This window comes from Lontra canadensis, unplaced genomic scaffold (assembly GCF_010015895.1).
Source record: "Lontra canadensis isolate GAN:19392208 unplaced genomic scaffold, GSC_riverotter_1.0 scaffold30, whole genome shotgun sequence".
Lineage (NCBI taxonomy): Eukaryota > Metazoa > Chordata > Mammalia > Carnivora > Mustelidae > Lontra > Lontra canadensis.
This window is the reverse complement of record NW_022631024.1, coordinates 364,361-385,424: the sequence shown is the minus strand read 5'-3', so window position 1 is coordinate 385,424 and position 21,064 is coordinate 364,361. Positions and strand designations below refer to the sequence as shown.

At 43.1% G+C, this 21,064-nt stretch overlaps 1 protein-coding gene across 5 annotated transcripts in view; it reads left to right on the top strand.

The window, feature by feature from the left end:
* SUSD1 (sushi domain containing 1) overlaps positions 1-21,064 on the top strand; it is a 170,830-nt gene that overhangs the window by 13,499 nt on the left and 136,267 nt on the right. For all 5 annotated transcript variants that reach the window (XM_032865599.1, XM_032865597.1, XM_032865598.1 and 2 more), the window contains exons 3-5: positions 875-1,030; positions 10,860-11,012; positions 11,693-11,872. In XM_032865599.1, the coding sequence (XP_032721490.1) occupies positions 875-1,030; positions 10,860-11,012; positions 11,693-11,872 (489 nt within the window). The remainder of the gene's footprint in view (positions 1-874; positions 1,031-10,859; positions 11,013-11,692; positions 11,873-21,064) is intronic.

Here is a 21,064-nt window from a genome sequence, read left to right as displayed (position 1 = left end):
TAAAAATGCTCAGGGTAGGCTTCTGCGGACTCGCCCGCATCCTCTACCTCAGCTCCTCACGGGGTGACTAATATTATTCACATGGGTCGTTGACGATTAGCAGGAGCTGTTCCTGCCTCAATATCAGCTCTGCTCCCGGATGAGGCTTAAGCACTAATTCCATTGCGTTTCCTGGTAACTCAGAAGTAACAAATTTTCCAGTTATTCACTGGATGCAAGATTGTCCTACTCTGCCTTTCATGAGAAAAGCAAGAGAGTGTGGCTGGCTGAGCTGGAAATGGGGTGCTGCTGGGTGTGTTTCTTTCACAAGGTCTTCTTGAGTGTGAAGAGATGGAAAAAGAATCACAACCCGCAGCTTGGAAGACAGAGCTGGAGCTGTATATAGTGACAGATGAACACGGTCGATGTGGGAATGTGCAACCCCTTCTCCCAATCTTCAAATAAGATGAATGTTCAGACTAAGACGCTGGATTTCTCTTGTTTGTGTGTGTGTTTTAAAGATCTTATTTATTTTAGAGAGAGGATGAGTGTGGGGGGATGGGGGGCGCAGAGGGAGAGAGAAACTTTAGCAGACTCTGTGCGCAACTTGGGGGTCGATCTCATGACCCTGAGATCATGACCTGAGCCTAAATCAAGAGTCGGCTGCTTACCCGACTGAGCCCCCCGGGTGCCCCTCTCTTGTGGTTTTATATATGCCTGGCACACGACTGTGGGGGACCCACGCCCTGCAGTCTGAGAAGCATCGTGAGGAGACCCTTGGGATGTTGTCACAGAATAGCAGCTCCCAGGTCTGTAGCCTAGGAGGACAGTCTGGGTTATTGGATGTGGTATGGACTGATAGCCCTTTCCGTGCGTTGTCTCAATGTATCAACAGATAAAAACGAGTGCCAGTTTGGAGCTACTGTGGTCTGCGGAAACCACACATCTTGCCACAACACACTCGGAGGTTTTTACTGCATTTGCCTAGAAGGATATCGAGCCACAAACAACAACAAAACATTCATTCCCAATGACGGCACATTTTGCACAGGTACTCAAGGAGGGGGCTGCGGTGATGGCAGGACAGTGTCTGGCGTGTGGAGGAGGGAGAGGGCCGGGCTGGGACTGGGCATGGTTTCAGGGAGGGACTCTCCCTGCAGAAGGTCCATGGGGGGAGTTTGGGACATGGGCTGAATATTAGTGAGTGTTAGGAAACTCCTGTTCCTTCTGTTAGCTAGCGTCACGGCATTGTAATACTGGGGATGACATTCTCATTTTGGGAGACGCATGCTGAAGCGTCTAGGGGTGTTATTACGATCTCTAAGGGGTCTTAAATGACAGACTGTGAGCAGGTGTTGGGGGGTGGGTCTTGGCATATGCTTTCTGTGTTTCTCCTGTTCCGTGCGTTTGAACATTTTTCTACCAAACGAGGGGCTCTCAGAGATGGTGTTTCTGGAACCCCAGCTGGGGTGTTCTTGTGGTGACTCTGGCACTGTGCACACGGCCCATCAAAGGCCCAGGGGGTGGACATTGTGATGTTAGCTTCCGGGAGCTCTGAGTGGTCCCTGGTGAGAGACAGGGCTTGCCTCTCGGAGGAATCCGCCCGTGAGGAGGGCCATGTTTGCGATCTCAGCCGCTCTGAAGCTTGGGGCACATGTTGGGTGAATACAGTGGGTGGGCAAAATCCTAATTTTCACAGAGCCCTGAAACTCTTGGCCGAACTCCATGTTACAGCATGTCATGACATTGTAGCTCTTTGGTTTTCCAAGAAAATCTGGCAACGGCGAGGAAGAGGAAAGGCAGGAATAGCCTGCAGGTTCTGCGATGGTTTTGCATAGACTGAACGACTCTGCTTAAAAGCTTTGTGATATTGAAAGGTTTTCAGGGAAAAGGGAAAGGAGAACGTTGTTTTAGCTCCTTACCCACCGGAAAGCACAGATTCCGATGCTCTGATTCACTCTCCCTCTTGACCTGCACCAAGGTAAAAAAAAATCCCTCATGGGGTCCACTTGATTTATTCTTGGCGTGAATGAAGCGCGTTCCCTCAGAGAAAACATTTTATGATATACCGTTGTTTTCGGTAGCAAATGGCTTGTTGTACGATTGCCGAAGTGCAATGGTGCAGAATTAAATTAGATGCGTTAAAAAAACAACATATCAATTTAAAAAAATTTTTTAAATTTAAATTCAATTAGCCAAGGTATGGTACATCATTGGTTTTTGATATAATGTTCAGTGATTCATCAGTTCAGTGTAACACCCAGTGCTCATCCCGTCACGTGCCCATTTTTAAAAAACCTGACAAGGTGATGATAGGATGTTCTGTTCATCCCAAGACACATTTCTCCTGTAGCTCCCTTGAGCCAAAGCGGTGCCAGGGGCCGGTGATAGCACATAGCTAATTTCAGTATAAAGTGTTAGTCATAGGTGAGCAAAGGACACTTAGGGAATCTGGAATCCATGTGGGCTCTTATCTTGGAAGTGGGGAAGGAATCAGGGAACTTTCTGGAGGACGTGATACCAAAAATCGTGTTTTCAAGGCTGCGGGAGTTTGCTGGGGGAAGACTTTTATCACTGTATCTATCACTCACCTTCCCAAGGATGCATCTGACTTAAAAAAAATTCGAAGGAGGAGAGAAGGAGGAGGAGAAGAAGAAAGAAATATTTTGTGCAAGGACCAAACAGATGTCAGCCTAATAAGAACCAGTCTTCCTGGAACAAAATCCTGATCTCGGCTCTTCTCTGTCTTCCACTTGTTGTAATTATTTAGTGACTTTTTTTTTTTTTAAGTGAGATATAATGCACATACCATCAGATTCACTCTGTTAAGGTGCTTTTTAGTATATTCCCAAAGTTGTGCAATAACTACCACTATCTAGTTTCAGAATACCTCTGTCACTTCAAAAGAAGACCCGTATCTGTGGGCAGTCATTCTCGTGACCTCTCCTTTTGAGATCTCTGGTTATCACTTTGTAAAAGCTGATGGGTGACTTTTCTCGACGATACTGAGTGTCTCTTGGCATCATGGTTGCCACGGGAACAGCGGTGGACTGTTCCTGTCCACTGAGGCTTAGCACGTTTTGGGGTATCGGGTTATCCGGTGTTTGTCTGGATCCACAGGATGTGAATCCTGGTTCCTGACTTGCAAGAACTCCTGTGACTGGGTGTTGGTTGGACTCTGCAGAGTCCGAGCCAGATTCAGGAGCTGCTTGCCGGTGGGCCTCTTTGGATGTCACCCACGAGAGGGTTCTAGTTCCAGAGAGCTTGTACCTGGCCCCCAGGGCTGCCCCCAGACAAGTTCTGGGGCTCCCAGAAACTTGGCCGAGGGAGAAGTTCTGTGGCATTTCAAATGTGAGGAGGGTGGGAGAGAGATGATGCTGGTGGGAGCAGGCCTGGCGCTGTCATCTCCCTACCAGCCCGACTCCAAGGAGGCATGGCCCTACCACGTCTGCTGAGAATTGCAAAATGCATTTTGTGCGCCTTTGAATTCCCCAGGTGTTGGGAATCCCTCTCTAGTCTGATGGTGGCTGCAGCCTTCTTTTCATTCATCTCATCTTCTGCAGTATCAAAGGCCTGATGCCGTTTCTCCTAGAGAAGTGTAACAGCATTTCAGCCTTAACTAGAAAATGGGGAAAAAGGAAGGAAAAATTTTACTTCCCAGAGGGAGTAAATGAGTTGCCATTCATCAGTTTCCAGAACCTTCTGCTCAGAGCCTGTATCACATAGTCTGCCTCTGGTGAAGTAAACACCATCATTGCTAGATGTCAATCCCTTCCCCTGCCAAGACGTCTGTTGGTTTCTCTCCCAGGTCAGGAGTCTGTTCTCTGTGTGAGCCTTTGCTCTCAAGCTTCTCAGCTGCCTGTTGTTTCTGGTCCTGGAGTGGCCCGCTGCGGGCTCAGACATAACGTGTAGTCCCGCTGGGATTCTGCTCTGTGTGGGATATTGCCCAATGGACTTGCTGCTGTTTGAGGTTCCTCCCAGTGCTCCTTCCAAATGGGATTTTGCTCCCCAAATCCTAATCCTTTGTTTTAGCTGTGTTTTATTTCACAAGTATCATGTTTTACTACTCTAAAACAAGGAAGCAACAAAGACAGAGAAACCTAAGGAAAAGTGGGCTGGGGAGTTACTGCTGCACTCAACAGTGCATTGCTCGCATCCAACAGCTTCCTGACTATTTTCCCTGTGGAGTCCCCTGGACTCCTGTTTAGTCACGTCTCTAATCCTGGTGGGTGATGGCTTCAGGCCCCCGCTACAGCTCCAGCTCCCAGGAAGGAGAGAGAGGCCAAAGATTCTGAATCAGAAGATGGTTAAACCAAAGCATCCTTCCCTTAAATGCAAGAGGCTTTGATTAAGGCACTGTTGTTTCTCTTTGGGAATGAAAGGGCATGCCTGAGCTCCTGCACATGTGAACATCTCCCATGCTTCACTCTTTTTTTTTTTTAATTTTATTTATTTATTTGAGAGAGATCATAAGTAGGCAGAAAGGCAGGCAGAGAGAAGGTGGGGGAAGGCAGGTTCCCTGCTGAGCAGAGAGCCCAGTGCAGGGCTCAATCCCAGGACCCTGAGATCATGACCTCAGCCAAAGGCAGAAGCTTAACCCACTGAGCTACCCAGGTGCCCCCACACTTCACTCTTGCCTCTGGCTTCCTCTCGCCCTAGGATATAGGGATCCCAGATTCCTTCCCAAGACCTTGTTGAGTGTAGTAAAATATGCACACATGGTTCTTGTTTTGCTCCACTAGTTTAAAGTTTTGGGAGGAGTAACTGGGACAGGAGCTTTGAGGCATCTCTAAAGTAGATTTTCCTAAACAAAGTAGTAGCATTGGCAAGATTGTGAAGGAAATGGATAACCCTTTCAGTTCAGGTCCTTTGTTCATGACCGATGCCTCTCTGAGCATGATCTTAGATATGGTCTCCTACCTTATATGTATCAGCTACACACAATTTATTATGTGGCTGTACTGTGTTACTTAACTGATTAGTTTTTCCCTTCTTGTGGTTGTTTTCCTGCTTGTCATATTTTATGTGTGTGTGTGTGTGTGTGTGTGCACGCTATCATAAGAAATGCTATAGTGAACATCCTTGTACGTACATCTCTACAGATAATTATTCCTTGTTATAAATTCTGGAAAATAATTTTTGTATCAAAGGTATACCTACACATTGTTATTTTTCAGTACATTGTGCCAGATTGTCTTCCAAAAAGTTCACACCAATATTCTCTCTCACTGATCATTTCACGAAGGTCTTCATTTCTTCACATCTTTGCCAATACCGGACCTTAGCAACGAATGATATGAATTTAACCGTCTTGATCTTAAATGGATGTTTGTGTCCCTCTGAGTAACTGTGGCTTCTTAAGATGCAGGCTTCTTAGCTTGCATTGGGTAGGCAAGAGGGTAGGAAAAAAGCAGTAACGTTACTTTCCAAGATGCGAGGAAGTCATTTTCGTCTCCCCTGCATGGAGTCAAAGGAACTAGTAATTAGTTGGCTACAGGGAGAAGAACAGGCTGTGATAGCATTTCCATTTACGTGAAAATTCTTCCATGTACTTTTATCACTGAGTCCGTTCTGAGCCTTCAGGTTTTAAAGGCATTTCTAGGCCAGAGCTTGTGTGTAAAGGGGCCTTCAGAGACTTGCCTCTCGGGCACGCCCGCCAAAGCTAAACCCTTGTTTCTTTGACACGCCTGTTCTAGCTAAGGGTCCTCCAGATGCATTTTCAGATTCTGTCCGAGGATTCCGATCCTGGGGGACAAGCCACGGGGCCGCTCCCCAGACCGCAGCCAAGAAACCCAGGAGAGTCTGTGTATGTGTGTGTGGGAGGGCTTGGCTCATGGTCACACTGAGGGTTCGGTGCAGGCTCTGAAGGAGTGGCTTGTGCTCCAGGGAGAACAGAGTCTGTAGAAAGGCAAGGCCTATTCACGTATTAGCCAACATGTATTAGGACTTAATTAGCTTCATTTTACAAAAGTGGTTTAGAAAGGTTAAGGAACAGACCTGAGTACATCTAATAAGTAGCAGAGTCAGTTCTCAAGGGTCTGTTTGACTTTCAAGCCCAGGCTATTAGATGGAAAGAGTATATATAGAACATCGGGGCCCTGGGACCAGGTCAGCGTGTCCTGCTCGGTTTTGCTACTTTCAGGCAAGGAATTGTTCTGGCTGTGGATAAAGTTAAATAGTTCGGTATATACAATGGGACAAGGGAAAATTTCCCCCTCGATTACTTAGGCTTGTTAATAAGGTTGCTCAGTTGCTGAGAACGTTTTTCCTTCCCAAGCAAACATGTTATGACCTTGCTAGGCCCCTGGAATCTACCACATGGAGAAGTTATTCTAATGAGCTTACCATGTTTATGCAGCCAAGATTCTAGAATAGGTTAGAAAAGGGACGGTTTGTGAGCATTAAGAGGTAGCAGGGCATTAAAGGTCAGAATGACGTCACCGATCTCAGGGAAAGATGCTAGGTGCTTCTGGACTTCATGAAGACAATGGGTTTCTTTGATATTGTCTGTGGACAAGATTGAATTATTGATCGGCTGATGGTATAGTGGGACTGTAACAGGAGACACGGTGTGACCAGTGGCTAAGGGTGTGGTCCTGGAGCTACATGCCTGGTTTCCAAGTGTGGCTTTCCCACCACTTAACCTGTGTTGATTTTAGTGTCGTTACTTACCCACTCTGTGTTTCAGCTACTTCCGCTGTAAAATGGGGAGAATAATGGCATCTAGCTCATGGGGTTATTGTGTGGAATAAGATGAAAATAATTAGTAATAAGTAATGAAGGGTTTAGAACAGTGGCTGGCCTGTGCCAGATGACACACAGGAGTCATCTGGATTAGCGCTCGTTCTAACAATCATTGTTATTAGGTTGTTGAATGACTGGACACAAAGCAGGCCGATTAATGACTGTGGTGACTCATGAAGAGCTGATCAGTATCTAGAAACTCTGTCTTTTCCCTACCATTGCTACCTAGCCACATTTTTGCCCTGTGGTACTGGTACCACCTGTTTCTACTGAAAAAATCCATTTATTCCCACTCACTGTCTTCTGAAGAGCCTGGGGCAGATGGGCAGGCTGGAAGATGATTACTGTGACAAAGGTATATGTCCACATTTTACAACCCCCACCCTTGGAATACAGAATCTTGATAAGCTAAAATGATGGATCTCGTTCTAGGAACACATGCTGGATCCTGCAGGGTTGAAATCATCTCGAAAGTTTGTGCTAGATTGAGATTGATTTTATTTCCTATGCTTTAGATTTTAAGAATCCTTTGTTAACTATTATAAAGAAGCCCATGATTTTATATCAACAGCTGTGTTTTTTCTTTTTTAAAGATTTTATTTATTTATTTGAGGCGGGGAGAGAGACAGAGAGCACAGAGGGAGAGGGAGAGGGGGAAGCAGGCTCCCCACTGCGCAGAGAACCCAATGCGGGGCTCGATGCCAGGACCCTGAGATCATGACCTGAGTCAAAGGCGGACGCTTAGCTGACAGTCACCCAGGTGCCCTGTTATCAGTTGTTTAACTGAGTTTTTATTGGTTTCGTTTCTTACGTCTTTGTTGTCATCGTTTTTAATTCTGTTTCCCTTCTTGACGTTCTTTATTCTGATGTTTTTCGCTGGCTTGGATGTTTTTCAAAATCTTTTTCAGAAAAGAAATGTCAAGGGTTTCCTGTGTGGCTCGGTTGGTCGAACTTCCAACTCTTGATCTTGGCTGAGGTCTTGATCTTACAGTTCTCAGTCTGAGCCCCACGTTGGGCTCTGTGTTGGGTATGGAATCTGCTAAGAAAAAAAAAAAAGATTAAAAAAAGAAATGTCAATAGTATAGTTTCTGAGATCCTTCATGTTCTAAAATGTCATACCTTGACTTAAATATAGTACTATGTCTTGCTCCCTTTTCCTTAGAACTCTATAAATATTCCATTAGTATTTGGTGTCTCAGACAAGAAGTCCTAGGTCAGATTGGTTTTCTTTTCTTCAAGATTACAATTCCTTTCTCTCTTTTTTCATAGATTTTTCTTTTATTCCATGAAACTCAGATGACTTTCATTTTTCAACATTAATGCCTGTCACCTCAAAAGGTGCTTTGGATTGTGAATACATAAGCAGAGGAAATTTTCCCTTTGATATTAACTTTCAATTAAGATTTATTTATTTATTTGAGAGAGAGAGAGAGAGAGGGAGAGAGAAAAAGAGTGAGCATAAGTGGGAGGGGGAGAGGGAGAGATAATCTCAAGCAGACTCTGTGCTGAGCAGGGAGCCTGACTTGGGGCTCAGTCCCATGACCCTGAGATCATGACCTGAGTTGAAACAAAAGGTCAGACACTTAAATGACTGAGCCACCTGGGTGCCTTCTGCAATTTCTCTTAAGTGAATATCCCATATTTTGGATCTGTCCTTATGTTGTCTATTGTCCTGTACCTTCTGTCTCATATGATTTCCTTTTCTATGTGTTTTTGGCAAATTCTTCAAGTTGGAATTTGCAAATTTATTTTCCAGCAGCGGCCAACCTATTATTCAGAGCCTCTATTGGGTTTTTATTTTTGGCATTCACATTTTGTTTTTTCACTTTTGAAAAAGATTTTGTTTATTTATTTGAGAGAGAGTGAGAGTGAGTGAGAGCATGAGAGGGGAAAGGATCAGAGAGAGAAGCAGACTTCCCACTGAGCAGGCAGCCTGATGCAGGACTCGATCCCAGGACTCCAGGATCATGACCTGAGCTGAAGGCAGTTGCTTAACCAACTGAGCCACCCAAGCGCCCCCCCACAGTTTATTTTTAATTTCCAAGTTCTCATTGTGTTTTTCAGAAGTTCCCCTTTTTTCATTGATTGCAGTATCCCCCCCCTTTTTTTTAAGATTTTATTTTTAAGTAATCTTTACACCCAGTATCCTCTTAATTTCATTTGGACTTCTGCATCTCTTCATATGTCAAGAGTGTTTTGGTCATCTATTACTGCATAATGGTACTCCCTGCCCCCTGCCCCACCCCCCACCCCATTTAATGGCTTGTAACAACAATTTATTATTACTCACAATTCCATGGCTAGGTGGTTCTCTCACTCTTATGGAAACAACTCATATGGCTGGGCTGGGCTGGTAGGTAAAAGAAGGCCTCTTTCACATTCTAGGGCCTTGATGCTGACTGTCAGTCAGGACACCTTAGTTTTCCAGGGGTCCTCTCTCTTGACGTGATGTCTCATCTTTAGGCTGTCCCCCGAGTGACTTCTCTGCCAGGCATGATAGCTTGGATTTCCTTACAACATGGCCACTGTATGCCAACAGAGGGAGAGACGAAGCTGCCAGCCGTCTCCCAGATCAGGTTCACAAAAGGCACAGCGTTAACTTCTGCTGCCTTCTGTTGTCCAAAGCAAGCCTCTAGACCCGCCCTCGGGGAGGGGGAATGGATTCCACTCTTGAATCCCCAAGAAATGACCAACCATCTTTAGAGATGATCTCCCAGATTTTCCCCGAAGTTTGCTGCATTAGAGATGTACGTTGATCAGAAGTGGTAGCTTGTGTGGCCTCTTTCAGCAGTTACAGTAATTGCTGCCTCCTTAACAATGATCAGTGAGTGATGAGGAGTTCATTGGTCCAAGACCCAAATGCAAACAAAAAGGAGAGTATAGTGAGTTTTGATAAAGTCACAAACAAAACTTAAAAGGGTTCTGATATTTTCTTCCTTCTTTTGTGAAACTATGGTGTTAGTAGGTTTTAGAAAACAAAACAAAACAAAATGCTCTTCATCTGGCAGAATAGAATATTGGCCACTTTATAGTGGTCCTTCCAAAATTACCAGCCTTTAAAATCCCAGAGCCCGGTAACAACCAGGTTTTCCTCAGTCTTGCTATTCCCTGTTCTTGGCTCCCCTGCTCCCTGCCCCCCACCATGGTTCTTGCAAGTGTCCTAGGAATAGTCCCATTTCACTTAAGGTTCTTTTGTTTGTTTTGTTTTGTGAAATTGGTGTGTGTATGGCTCTGATGGCATTCCTACAGTTTTTATTTTGTTCTCTAAGTCATTTCTGGGGGGGGAAATCCACTAACTGGCAGAGAGGTTTATTCTCCGGTCTCTGAATTACTATGCGGTTTTTACTGCTGTACCTGATACTTTGGGCTGTCTTTAGTCAAGGAGAAAAGTCTGCCAAGGGGCATGTATTTTTCTTCTCAAAGCTTGTCTTAAGTTCTTGTAATCTTGATAAAATTAGTGAGACCCTTCTGAATTTTCCTCTTATTACCTGACTTACCCTGTGGTCATGAGCTAGAAAGCATTTTTCACTCTGGTTTAAATTGTTTTATATTTGGAGTTCTACTTCAGGTTTTTTTTTTTCTTTCTTTCTTTCTTTTTTTTTTTTTTAAAGAGAGGGGCAGAGTGGGAGAGAGAGAAAATCTTAAGCAGGCTCCATGCCCAGCAAGGAGCCTGACAAGGGACTTGATCTCATGACCTTGAGATCATGACCTGAGCCAAAACCAAGAGTCAGACACTTAACAGACTAAGTAAGCCTCCCAGGGGCCCCATCCTTCAGGTATTTTCAGGTATGAGGTAGAGGCTATCCTTATTTTGTAGTGATTGAACATTTTCAGCATGCTTCTCTGGGGCTCTTTTTTTGGGTGTCAGAGAGTTGGTGATAGTTGTTGGTTTTTGTAAATTCCCAAAACAACATTGACAAGGATTTATTGAGCACCTTTTAGTACTGGTGGCATAAAGGGTATATGAAAATAACCTTTGAAGAATGAAATAAAACTCATGATGCCCTTGCAAACAAATGCATCCTTTTTTGCAAGGGTAGATTGAGAATGTGAGAAATGGCTGTTCCAATGCCCCTGTGTCCTTGTGTTTCCCTTTTTATTGTTTTTTCTCTCCCTTCTTATATCTGGGTCTCAAGACATCGATGAGTGTGAGGTTTCCGGCCTGTGCAGGCAAGGAGGACGGTGTGTGAACACTTATGGAAGTTTCAAATGCTACTGTATGGATGGATACTTGCCAGAGAATGGGCCTGAACCTTTCCACCCGGCCAGAGACACCACGTCATGCATAGGTGGGTGTTTGCCAAAGAAGGGAGCTTTCTGAAAGTGGGATTCTGCTCTCAGATGACTTTCTTCTGCTCAGAACCTGTGTCTGTGGGGACTGTGTTGGGGATATAAGTGGAGATTATCTGTTCCTTTGCACATCTGTACAACCTATTAAATAAAGTCAATATTACAGGGTAAAAGGGGCTGGCTATCTTAGATTTAAAAAAAAAAAAAAGCTACACTTGGTAAACTTCCGGGATTTTTAGCAGTTAGTAGATATTCTCCCATGAAACATGATTTTATATAGTAAACATAGCTGCCCTCTTAAGGACCAGCAATAGAAAAATGACTCTGAAAATTACAAAGCCGTATATATCTGAAGGTGTTTTGCAATTCAAATGTTTTACTCCACTGGGCTAGGCTTCTCTTTAACTAGTGTGAATTAGTGAGGGTTGACTGCCAAATCCCATCAGCTTTGTGTCTGTGTAGATGCTATTACTGATGGAAGGCCAGAAGATTGAATAGAGACAGTCACTGGAAACATGCCCAGAAGTCAAAATGGAAATGAACCAGTCTATGTAAAATCTCGCTCAGATGTACGTGTGTGTGGAGGGAAAGGGGACGATGGGGTAGAGGTGGAGAGAGACGATGAGTTTTGTAAATTCATATTCACATAGTAATGAATTTGACGTTCATTTATTTTCAGAAATAGACTGTGGCCTCCCTCCTGAGGTCCCAGATGGCCTTATCGTTGGAAATTACACTTCTAGGCTGGGCAGCCAGGTGCGCTATGCTTGCAAAGAAGGATTTTTCAGTGACCTGGAAGATACAGTTTCAAGCTGCACAGCTTTGGGCACATGGGAGTCCCCAAAGTTACATTGCCAAGGTGAGTTTTCAAAAGGTCCAGGATCCCAGCTTCTGTCGTTTTGAGATTGTTTTCGTATTTCTCTCTGAATTTCTCTTTAGGGTGGTGAATGAATTAAATAGATCCAGTAAGTTCCTGTTGTCTCTAAGAGGCATTCTAGTTGATTCTCTTGGTATTTTCAGGAATAGTTATTGGCAAATCATGATAATTCCATCTTTTATTTTTCTATGTTTGTAAGTTAGGTTTCTCGTGATCAACCCACTTGGTTAGTACTTTCAGAACAAAAAGTTAAATAGTAGTGTTGACTTTGAGTGTCCTTATTCATGACTTTCATGGCAGTGGTTTTAGTTTTTCATTAATGCGTTCATGGTCTTGGCTCTTTGACATGGATTTCTACTTATATTCTTATGCACACTGACCCAGAGCCATGTGCCAGATGCTGTTCTAAGCACTTTATATCAATTGACTCAATCAATCCTTATAGGATCCCTAGGAGTATGTACTGTTATTATCCCATTTTACAGATGAGGAAAGTGAGGCATGGAGAAATGAAGTAATCTGTTCAAGGTCATATAGCTAGTGATCGAGCTGAACTTGAACCCAGAAATTCTGGTTTCAGAAGTTGTATTCTTTTTTTTTTTTTTAAGATTTTATTTATTTATTTGAGAGAGAGAAGGAGAAGGCTCATGTGTGCACGTCCAGGGGAGAGGGGCAGAACGAAAGGGAGAGAGAATCTCAAACAGACTTTGTGCTGAGCTCAGAGCATGACACAGCACTTGATCCTAGGACACTGAGATTATGACCTGAGCCAAAACCAACAATCCGATGATCAACTGACAGAGCCACCCAGGTGCCCCTGGCATGACATAATCTTAAAGAAGCCTCTATCTAGTCTCACTCTACTGGGGCTTAAAAAATTCAGAAATGACTTACGTTTATTACATCTTTTAGACGTGTTAAGTGATCATATACGTTTCTGCTTTAACCAAGTCATATGGTAAGGTTATATTTTTAGATTTCCTGATAATGATCTTACAAACTAATATCTGGAATGGAGCCTTCTTTCTGGGTCTTTGGTTTTTTTTCTTTTTATCTGGATTATATTTGCTAAACTTTAGAAATTTTACATTAATATTCAGAAGTGAGGTTGGTTTATTTTCTTTTTTCTATGCCATCGTTGTTGGGTTTGGTATCAGTATTATTCTAAATTTAAAAAAAAGAATGTGAAAAAATTTCTCTCTTTCTTCCTTCTCTGGACTACTATAAATATAATTTTTTTTAAAGATTTTATTTATTTATTTGACAGACAGAGATCACAAGTAGAGAGGCAGGCAGAGAGAGGAGGAAGCAGGCTCCCTGCTGAGCAGAGAGCCCGATGTGGGGCTCGATCCCAGGACCCTGGGATCATGACCTGAGCCGAAGGCAGCGGCTTTAACCCACTGAGCCACCCAGGCGCCCCTAAATAGAATTTTTAAAGGCTTGGGAGATTTCACTTGCAAATTATCTGGATGTGGCTTTTTTAGAGAGGTAGTCCTTGGGCTATTTTTAAAAAACCCTATACTTACAGGTCTAAGTTTTCTATCCTTTTTGGGGTCCACTTTGGTAATTTACATATTCCTAGGAAATCATTGATTCTATTCAGATTGTCAAACTTATTTGTGGAGAGAAGTAGAAAGCACTCATATTTATAATTTTCTGTAGTTGTTGTTCTTTATAAGTGAAATATTGAAACAATCCCAAATGTCTATCAATGGGAAATTAATTAAATAAATCATGGCATGTACATGAAATGGAATATTATGTAGCCAATAAAAACTACATTGGAAAATAATATTTATTGACATAGGTCAGGCTTAACAGTATATTACTGAGTTATCAATTATATGAATAACATCACATTAATTTTGAAAAAGCTCATATGCACATATATGCTCATGAAAGTTTAGAAGGTGATACATCAAAATATTAACATTGGTAACTTCCACTGGGGGGATCCAGGATGATTTTCATATATGATATTCTTTCTTTATTGAAAGAATTTTAAATGCCTTAGACAAAGTAACAATGCTGTTTTCCATTTTGGAAAAAAGGAAACAGTTTTCACTGAATTTACTGCATAGCTAGGACCTCCCAGTGATGTGTTTGGCTAAGTTAATTCTTGTGCTGGTCTGATTTGTGATTCAGGCTCTAAACACATTTTTAATAGTTAATTGTCATCTTGGGGGTTAAGAAATTCTAAAGGTACATTTTAGTTCTCACATTATCTTTCAGTGGATCAATTAAAATGCAGAACTTGGATTAAAGTGTGCCCTAATGCATATCAAAGAACTCCCTAAGGATTTATATAGGAAAACCCAAATGAAAGAGTTTGTGTGGACCGAGAATGGGGAAAGATAATTTGGAGGAGAGTACTTGTTAAAGTCCCCAAAGAACTGTTATTTGGAAGATCTTCACTTCTTTATTCCTTCCTTAATAACGGCTCCGTCTGCCGCTGACACCCTCCTTCTCCTCCCCCACGTCACCACATGGCCACCAGCTTCTCAAGGCTGTGTCTGCTCCTCTGAGCACCCCTTCTTACTTACCCTTCATCATCCCTGGGACTCCAGAAGCCTGGCCGTGGGCCAGCCGGCACTGCATTTTCAGCTCTGAGGTCTAAAGCCACTGGAATTGGGAATTCCACTGACAACTCTAGCAAACTGTGAACTTCCATGTCTCTGAGGAACAGGTACTTGGTAAGGGAGCAGCTGTGTGTCACAGACCCAGCTTTTGTGTCCGATTTCACAGACTTCCCCATCAGAGAAGGCACAGTTGGTAGACCCTGTTGTTTGCCTTCTCTGTGTGCCACCGTGGCCAGGACCCCTTGACATGGGTCCCCCTCTGAGCGAGCCTCAGAAGTGAGCGCTGGAAGCGAGGAGGAGAGCTCCTAATGCCCAGGGCTTCTGTGGCTCCCTCTTCTGATTTAGGGAGGGACTTATGGAAACATCAGTCCCCCATGTCCATCAGCTCTCTAGAGAAGACAGTGTCAGTCTCCGGTTTGTGCTTCCTATTATTTTAGTAGGACTTTTTTCATTTTCAGAAAAGATGCAAGTTTGTTTGTGGGAGCCTAAAGAAATTAAATTTTTAAAAATTCAGCCAAGCCAGAAGCAAAGTGAAGGAATCTCTTCAACTGTGTTGTCATCGACTATCAATCCAGAGCCCAGGTCTGATGTTAGATATGCTCTAGCCCTTGTGACCAAGATCATCGGGGGTCTGGGAGAAGAGCAAACACAGGTCAATCATGAACTATGATGTAATGGTGAACTCCTACGTATTATGTGAGAAGAATGAATAAATGCTAAGAGTTCTCATGGGAAGGAGGATGATTCTGGAGAAGAGGTGATGTGTGTTCTTGCCTTCGTGTAGTTTGCTTGCTGTGTAAGAGTGTGGTGAGGACTGGTTTATAGTGGAGGTAGACCAGATGGAAGGTTCTGGGGAAAAAAAAAATCTGTCTTCTAAGACAAAATCCAAACTCCTAACCATGGCCTCTGAAGCCAGCAGGGTTTTTGGCCTTTTTGGCTTCTTTACAGGTTACATTTGCCATCATTCTCTCCCAACCACAGGCCAAGCTTTTATCAACCTCAGGGCTTTTGCAAATTCTTCTCCTGTTACTTATAATACTGGCCAACCACCTTAAACTTTTTTTTTTTATTGTGGTAAAATACACGCGATAAAAAATTGACCATTTTCACCATTGATAAGTATACCATTCAGTGACATTAAGTACATTCACAGTGTTGCCCAACCATCACTATTATCTATCTCCAGAATGTTTTCATCATTCCAAACAGAAACTCTGTATCCATTAAACAATAACTCCTCCCTCCTATGTCTCCCAGCCCCTGGTAACCTCTGTTCTACTTTCTGTCACTGTAAATTTGTGTTCTAGGTACCTCATATATGTAGACTTGTACGATATTTGTCTTTTTATGTCTGGTTTATTTCGCTTCACGTAATGTCTTCAGGGTTCATCCATGTTGTAGCAGTTGTCAGACCTTCATTCTTATTTAAGGCTGAGTAATATTCCATTCTGTGTATACACCACATTTTCCTTATTCACTTGTTTGTTCACGGAGTCTCCCTGTTCTTGGCATAGCAAGGGCCTTCTTGTCTTTCAAATTTCAGCTTTGGTGTCACCTCTGACAGCATTCTCTCTCTTAGTCCCCAGTATGCAAGCACATTATTTATGACCATTTTTGTGGTTTATGTCACTCCTACTGGACTTTGAATCTAAGAGCCCTGTGACCATGGAGTCTTGTTCAGCACGATCTCTCCAGCACCTGGTACAGGGCCCAGCATACCTAAGAGCGTACCTAAGTCCTGTGGAAGCACCCGAATCCTCTTCAAAAGGTGGCACAGACCATGGCGGGCATCGAGTTGGCTCCCAGACTGCTGTCCAGCCTAACCTGGGCTGAGGCTTGCTGAAACCCGGGCCTCCTCTTTGGTTTCAGTTCTCAAGCTTCATGTCTTTTCCTGATGCCACGTCTTCTGACTTTGTCTTCCATATCTTCATGTGTGCTTCTCACTTGGTGTGACCTCTTAGTGCAAGCCAGGCCATGGACTGACTCCTGGTTTTCCCCATAACCACGCAAGTGGCCCTCCAAAGAGAGCGGTCCAGCACCATGGGCTGCTGGCAGAGGCAGAGTTTCTCCTTTGAGTTGGTGAATGAGGATGGGACATGGTTTCTAAAGTCTACGAATAGCAGAGCCTGATTTCTCCAAAGGTGGCCAGCACTTTAAGGTGGACAAGGTTTTCTGTAAACATTGTCTCATCTGATCTCTAGAAATGCCTTCTGAGGTGGTTAATTGGTTATTTCTCATTTCACAGATATTCTATTTACAACGCATAGGGGGTGTTCTTTCCCATTCTCACCAGAGAGAAAGTGACTTACCTTGTGTCACTAGCTTATGTATCAATATGAGAACCCAAAGCACTTTCTTGAAGGCAGAGTCCATGTTAGAAGCAACCCTTGTGAGTGCTGGAGGTGGGAGGTGACAAGGAAAGGCTGGAGGGCCTGGGAGTCCACGGTGTGGGCTGGGACCTGCCCTGAAGAATACGTATTATTGTGGAGACAGCTCTTCATCTTTTGAGGTTCTTGTAGTAGAGCCCCATCTCATCTCTGCCAAGTTGAGAGTATTTGACAAAGTTTTTATGTAAGTTGGACCACAAATTAGGGCATTCAGGTGAGGGGCGGTGGAGAAGTTTTGTTGCACTGCTCTCTCGGGGTTTTCAGTCAGGCTTTGGAGAAGGTTCACATGGAGGCCCAGCAGGAAAGAGTGTTGTGATTGACTCGTGGTGCCTGCCGTGGGGCAAGGTGGACACAGTGGCAGCCACGTATCTTGTGTTTATCTTCTGTGTTCCAGGTAATTGTTTGAAATGGATTTTGGGCACCTCACCACATACTGATCTTTTCAAACATTTAGGAAGACTGCATTGATTTCCTGCCTGCACTCAACAAATCTCTTGTGTTATCCTTTTGCAGTGTAAATGCCACTAAAATACATCCCTTACAAATGTTCGGAGTCACCGGAGTGTGCAGAATGAACCATGATACTGGTTATGAGACTGCCACGGGGTGGGGAAGTGGGAACCTTAGAATCAGAAAGACTTGTGTGAGTTTTGGGCGAACCACTCGGGAGTTCTGGAACTAGCTCTAAACTTCTCTCAACTCGTTTCCTTCTGTAGAAGGGAATAAGATTGTTTCCATCCTGTAGAACTGCTATGAAGATTTAATGAGAAACAATGGTAGAAAGCACTCGGTACTGCCAGTTACATATTCACCATTGTAATGAGAGCGTCATGATCTAGCGGGGAGTGGCAGGTAGTGTCTCTTACCAAAATGTCAGATCTTTGCAAAACTTCCCACCATAGAAGGGAAAGGTCTAAAATTCTCCAGCTTTCACATTACCCAATTTATTAGTTTTCAGTTCAAGTATTCTGCCTACAAGTAGAGCATTAAAATGAAGAGTTTTAATGTTACTTTTGGTAAAAAAGAAAGATTCATGTGCGGTTCAAAGCGTCAACAGCCATTATCACCTCTACAAATGAAAGATCCTTACAGGAGAGATGTTGAAAAACTCTTTTTTTCTTTCCAGCACTCACGCTTTCTCCTACCCTGTCACCCCTGCAGTTTTTGGAGTCTTCAGATTCTAGCTGTTTTCATACCAGATGCTATTTGTTGACAATAAGTGTTGTTACGTGAAATGGATTTTTTTTTTCTTCTTCCAAGTGAGCTTTCTCTATGAATATGATCTGAAGGAAATGCATTGTTCATCAAGGCTAAAGTTCATGGAAGACTTGGGAATATAAAATACATCAAAAAGTTGTTATTATTATTATTTTCTGCTGCCTTAAGGGCGAGTGGACTTTTTGGCACTAATGAGCTCATTAGCTTAGTCACCGCAGTTAATAAGCTCTCCTTGAGAATGTGCTTCATGGCATCGTACAACCCTCCCATTTTCCTTTGATGATCGTAATAACATTTTCTAAGTGCAAGTTGCCACATACCGAGATGCTAGATTCCAACCCCCCACATCGATGATACATGGAATTCAGAGCTCAGATGATCCTGGAAGGAGGCTCTAACTACATGTGGCCAAATTACGAACATGGCATAAAAGACGTGAAACTTCGTCGTAAGGTTACATTTATTCAGCCCCATTCCTTAGGCCGTATTTCTTACCGGTACACGTCACAAAGATTAATATTCATAGGAATATTAATAACTCCCATGACTGCAGGGGGTAGTCTAAAAATATGGGATGTAGGTATAGCCCATGGAGAGCTTACCATGAAGGGAGGGAAAGGGACATTTTTCCAAATGAAGCAGATGAAGACAGTAAAGGTCTAAGTGCTGAATTATCTGATCCAGAGCACGAGTATAGTGGAGACTCTGGTGTTAATCTGCCTGACCATTTGGACCCTTCCAACCTGCCCCACCCCACCGATTTCTAGGTGATCTGTAATTCTGCTTTGACTCTAAGGCACAACAGGGACATTTCTGTTATTGTTGTGTAAATGAAAACTGACTTTAATATGATTTTCTTCAGTTTTCATACTTGTTTCTGCTCCTCTGCCAGAGCTTTCCAGCTAGTAGTTTATTTCTCTGGAAAGACTTTTCTTGAGTCAATATCAGCCTGTGGAATAGGTCTATCATTCATTCCCCTGGCAGTTGGCAAGATGTCTGCCTCAATTTATGGACGTTATTGGTCTTTTTTTTTTTTTTTCCTTTCTCAGCTTGGTATTTATTGCTCTCTAAAACAGTCTTAGATGAAGCCTTATATTACTATGTTATTTCTGAAATCAATCACATTATTGTGCTGATGTTTCTAATGAGAAACTGCCAATGGGGATGATACCAGTGATACAGCCCGTTGATTAGGTGTTATAAATTGCCGATACCTTTCATCAAACAGTTTCCTTCTGGAATGTTTTCTTGGGTTGAATATTAAAGCTAGTAGTGTAGATAAACATTTTTACCTTCAAGATATGAAATGGAATTACAGTATGAATGTGGTCCTTGAAACAGGCACAGCACAGTACCCCCCCACCCCATTTTAAAGTTGATTATTTGAATAAAATCAAAGATAGTGGGATGGTAAGGAAAAATTCCCCACCATGGGGGTGCCTGGGTGGCTTAGACAGTTAAGCATCTGATTCTTGTTTTCCACTTAGGTCATGCTTCCAGGGTGGTGAGATCTAGCTCCACATCAGGCTCGGTGCTTGTGCTCGGGGGGAGTCAGAGGGGAGTCTGTTCCTCTGCCTCTCCCCCTACTTATGCGCTTATGCTCTCTCTCCCAAATAAATAAATCTTAAAAAAAATTCCCAGCATGTTCATAATTAGTTGACTGTATTGCTGACACATCTCCAAACGTTGTTCCTTCATAATATAATTAGTCAGAGAAATGTGTTTAAATGAACACCCCTAATGCATATCTAATGAAGATTTGTGCTCCTTATTTTTTTTCTTTCTTTTGGTTATAAGCTGTTTTTAAATGGCTTAGTTCCTTGTGATAGTGAGAACTTTGGGCATTTCGTGGAGGACCATATTTTTCTTACTACCTATTGCAGCCTCCGTTGGATTGATTTTGGAGTCTTTCTTAATGGTAGCCATCTGCTTTCTTGGGTACCACTTAGTCTGAGTAGAAGTGGCAGAGGCTGCCATCTCTCTAAAGCATGATGGGAATATCTGTGACAGGGCCATATGCCAGGCCAGACCCAGGCCAGAACCCTGTTATGGCGTTAGACATCAGTACTAAGAAGGCTCCAGGGTATCACACAGATGTAGGGTTAAGTCTGTTTCCAGCAGCTATCTTGCTCTGGGAAAGCTGTGGGAGACAAGATTTGGAAGAGGGAGTTTAAGAACTCTTCCATCTGATTTGAATGCTTCATTATGCAACCTTTTCTCCTGAGGTTTTAGCTAACTTCTCAGCTCAGTCCTATTCAGGGCCTAGACTTGACCCCTTCACTGTGAGGCTCCCTAGATTTAATGGACCTGGAGTTTGGGGTCATACATCCCACGGCTTGAGTACTGGCTCTGTCTTCTATCGGTGGTGGACTTTTGAACATGACTTTAGCTCTTAGGAGCTCTGAGGGGCTCTTAAGCTCCATATTCATACCTTTAAACTTTGTGAGGAAGAAACCATGTACCTTGCAAGGTTTTCTTTGATGAATAAATGAGATAGTATATATTTAATAGACATGTTTAGTAGGACTTTGATGAATGCTATTATGATTAAAATGATTGAGGTTCGGGACTCCTGGGTGGCTCAGTGGGTTAAAGCCTATGCCTTCGGCTCAGGTCATGATCCCAGGGTCCTGGGATCGAGCTCTGCATTGGGCTCTCTGCTCAGTGGGGAGCCTGCTTCTTCCTCTCTCTCTGCCTGCCTCTCTGCCTACTTGTAATCTCTGTCTGTCAAATAAATAAATAAATAAATAAATCTTTTTTAAAAAAATTAATTTCTTTTCAGCGTAACAGAATTCATTGTTTATGCACCACGTCATATGTGTCCTCCAAAATACCCACCACCTGGCTCCCCCATAAATAAATAAATCTTAAAAAAAATAAAATAAAATGATTGAGGTTTGAACACCATTCCCAGAATTCCCTGGTACAACACTGATATTAGTTTTTATGAGTCTTTTATTCCACTTTCATCTACGTGGCGTTTGGTAGGT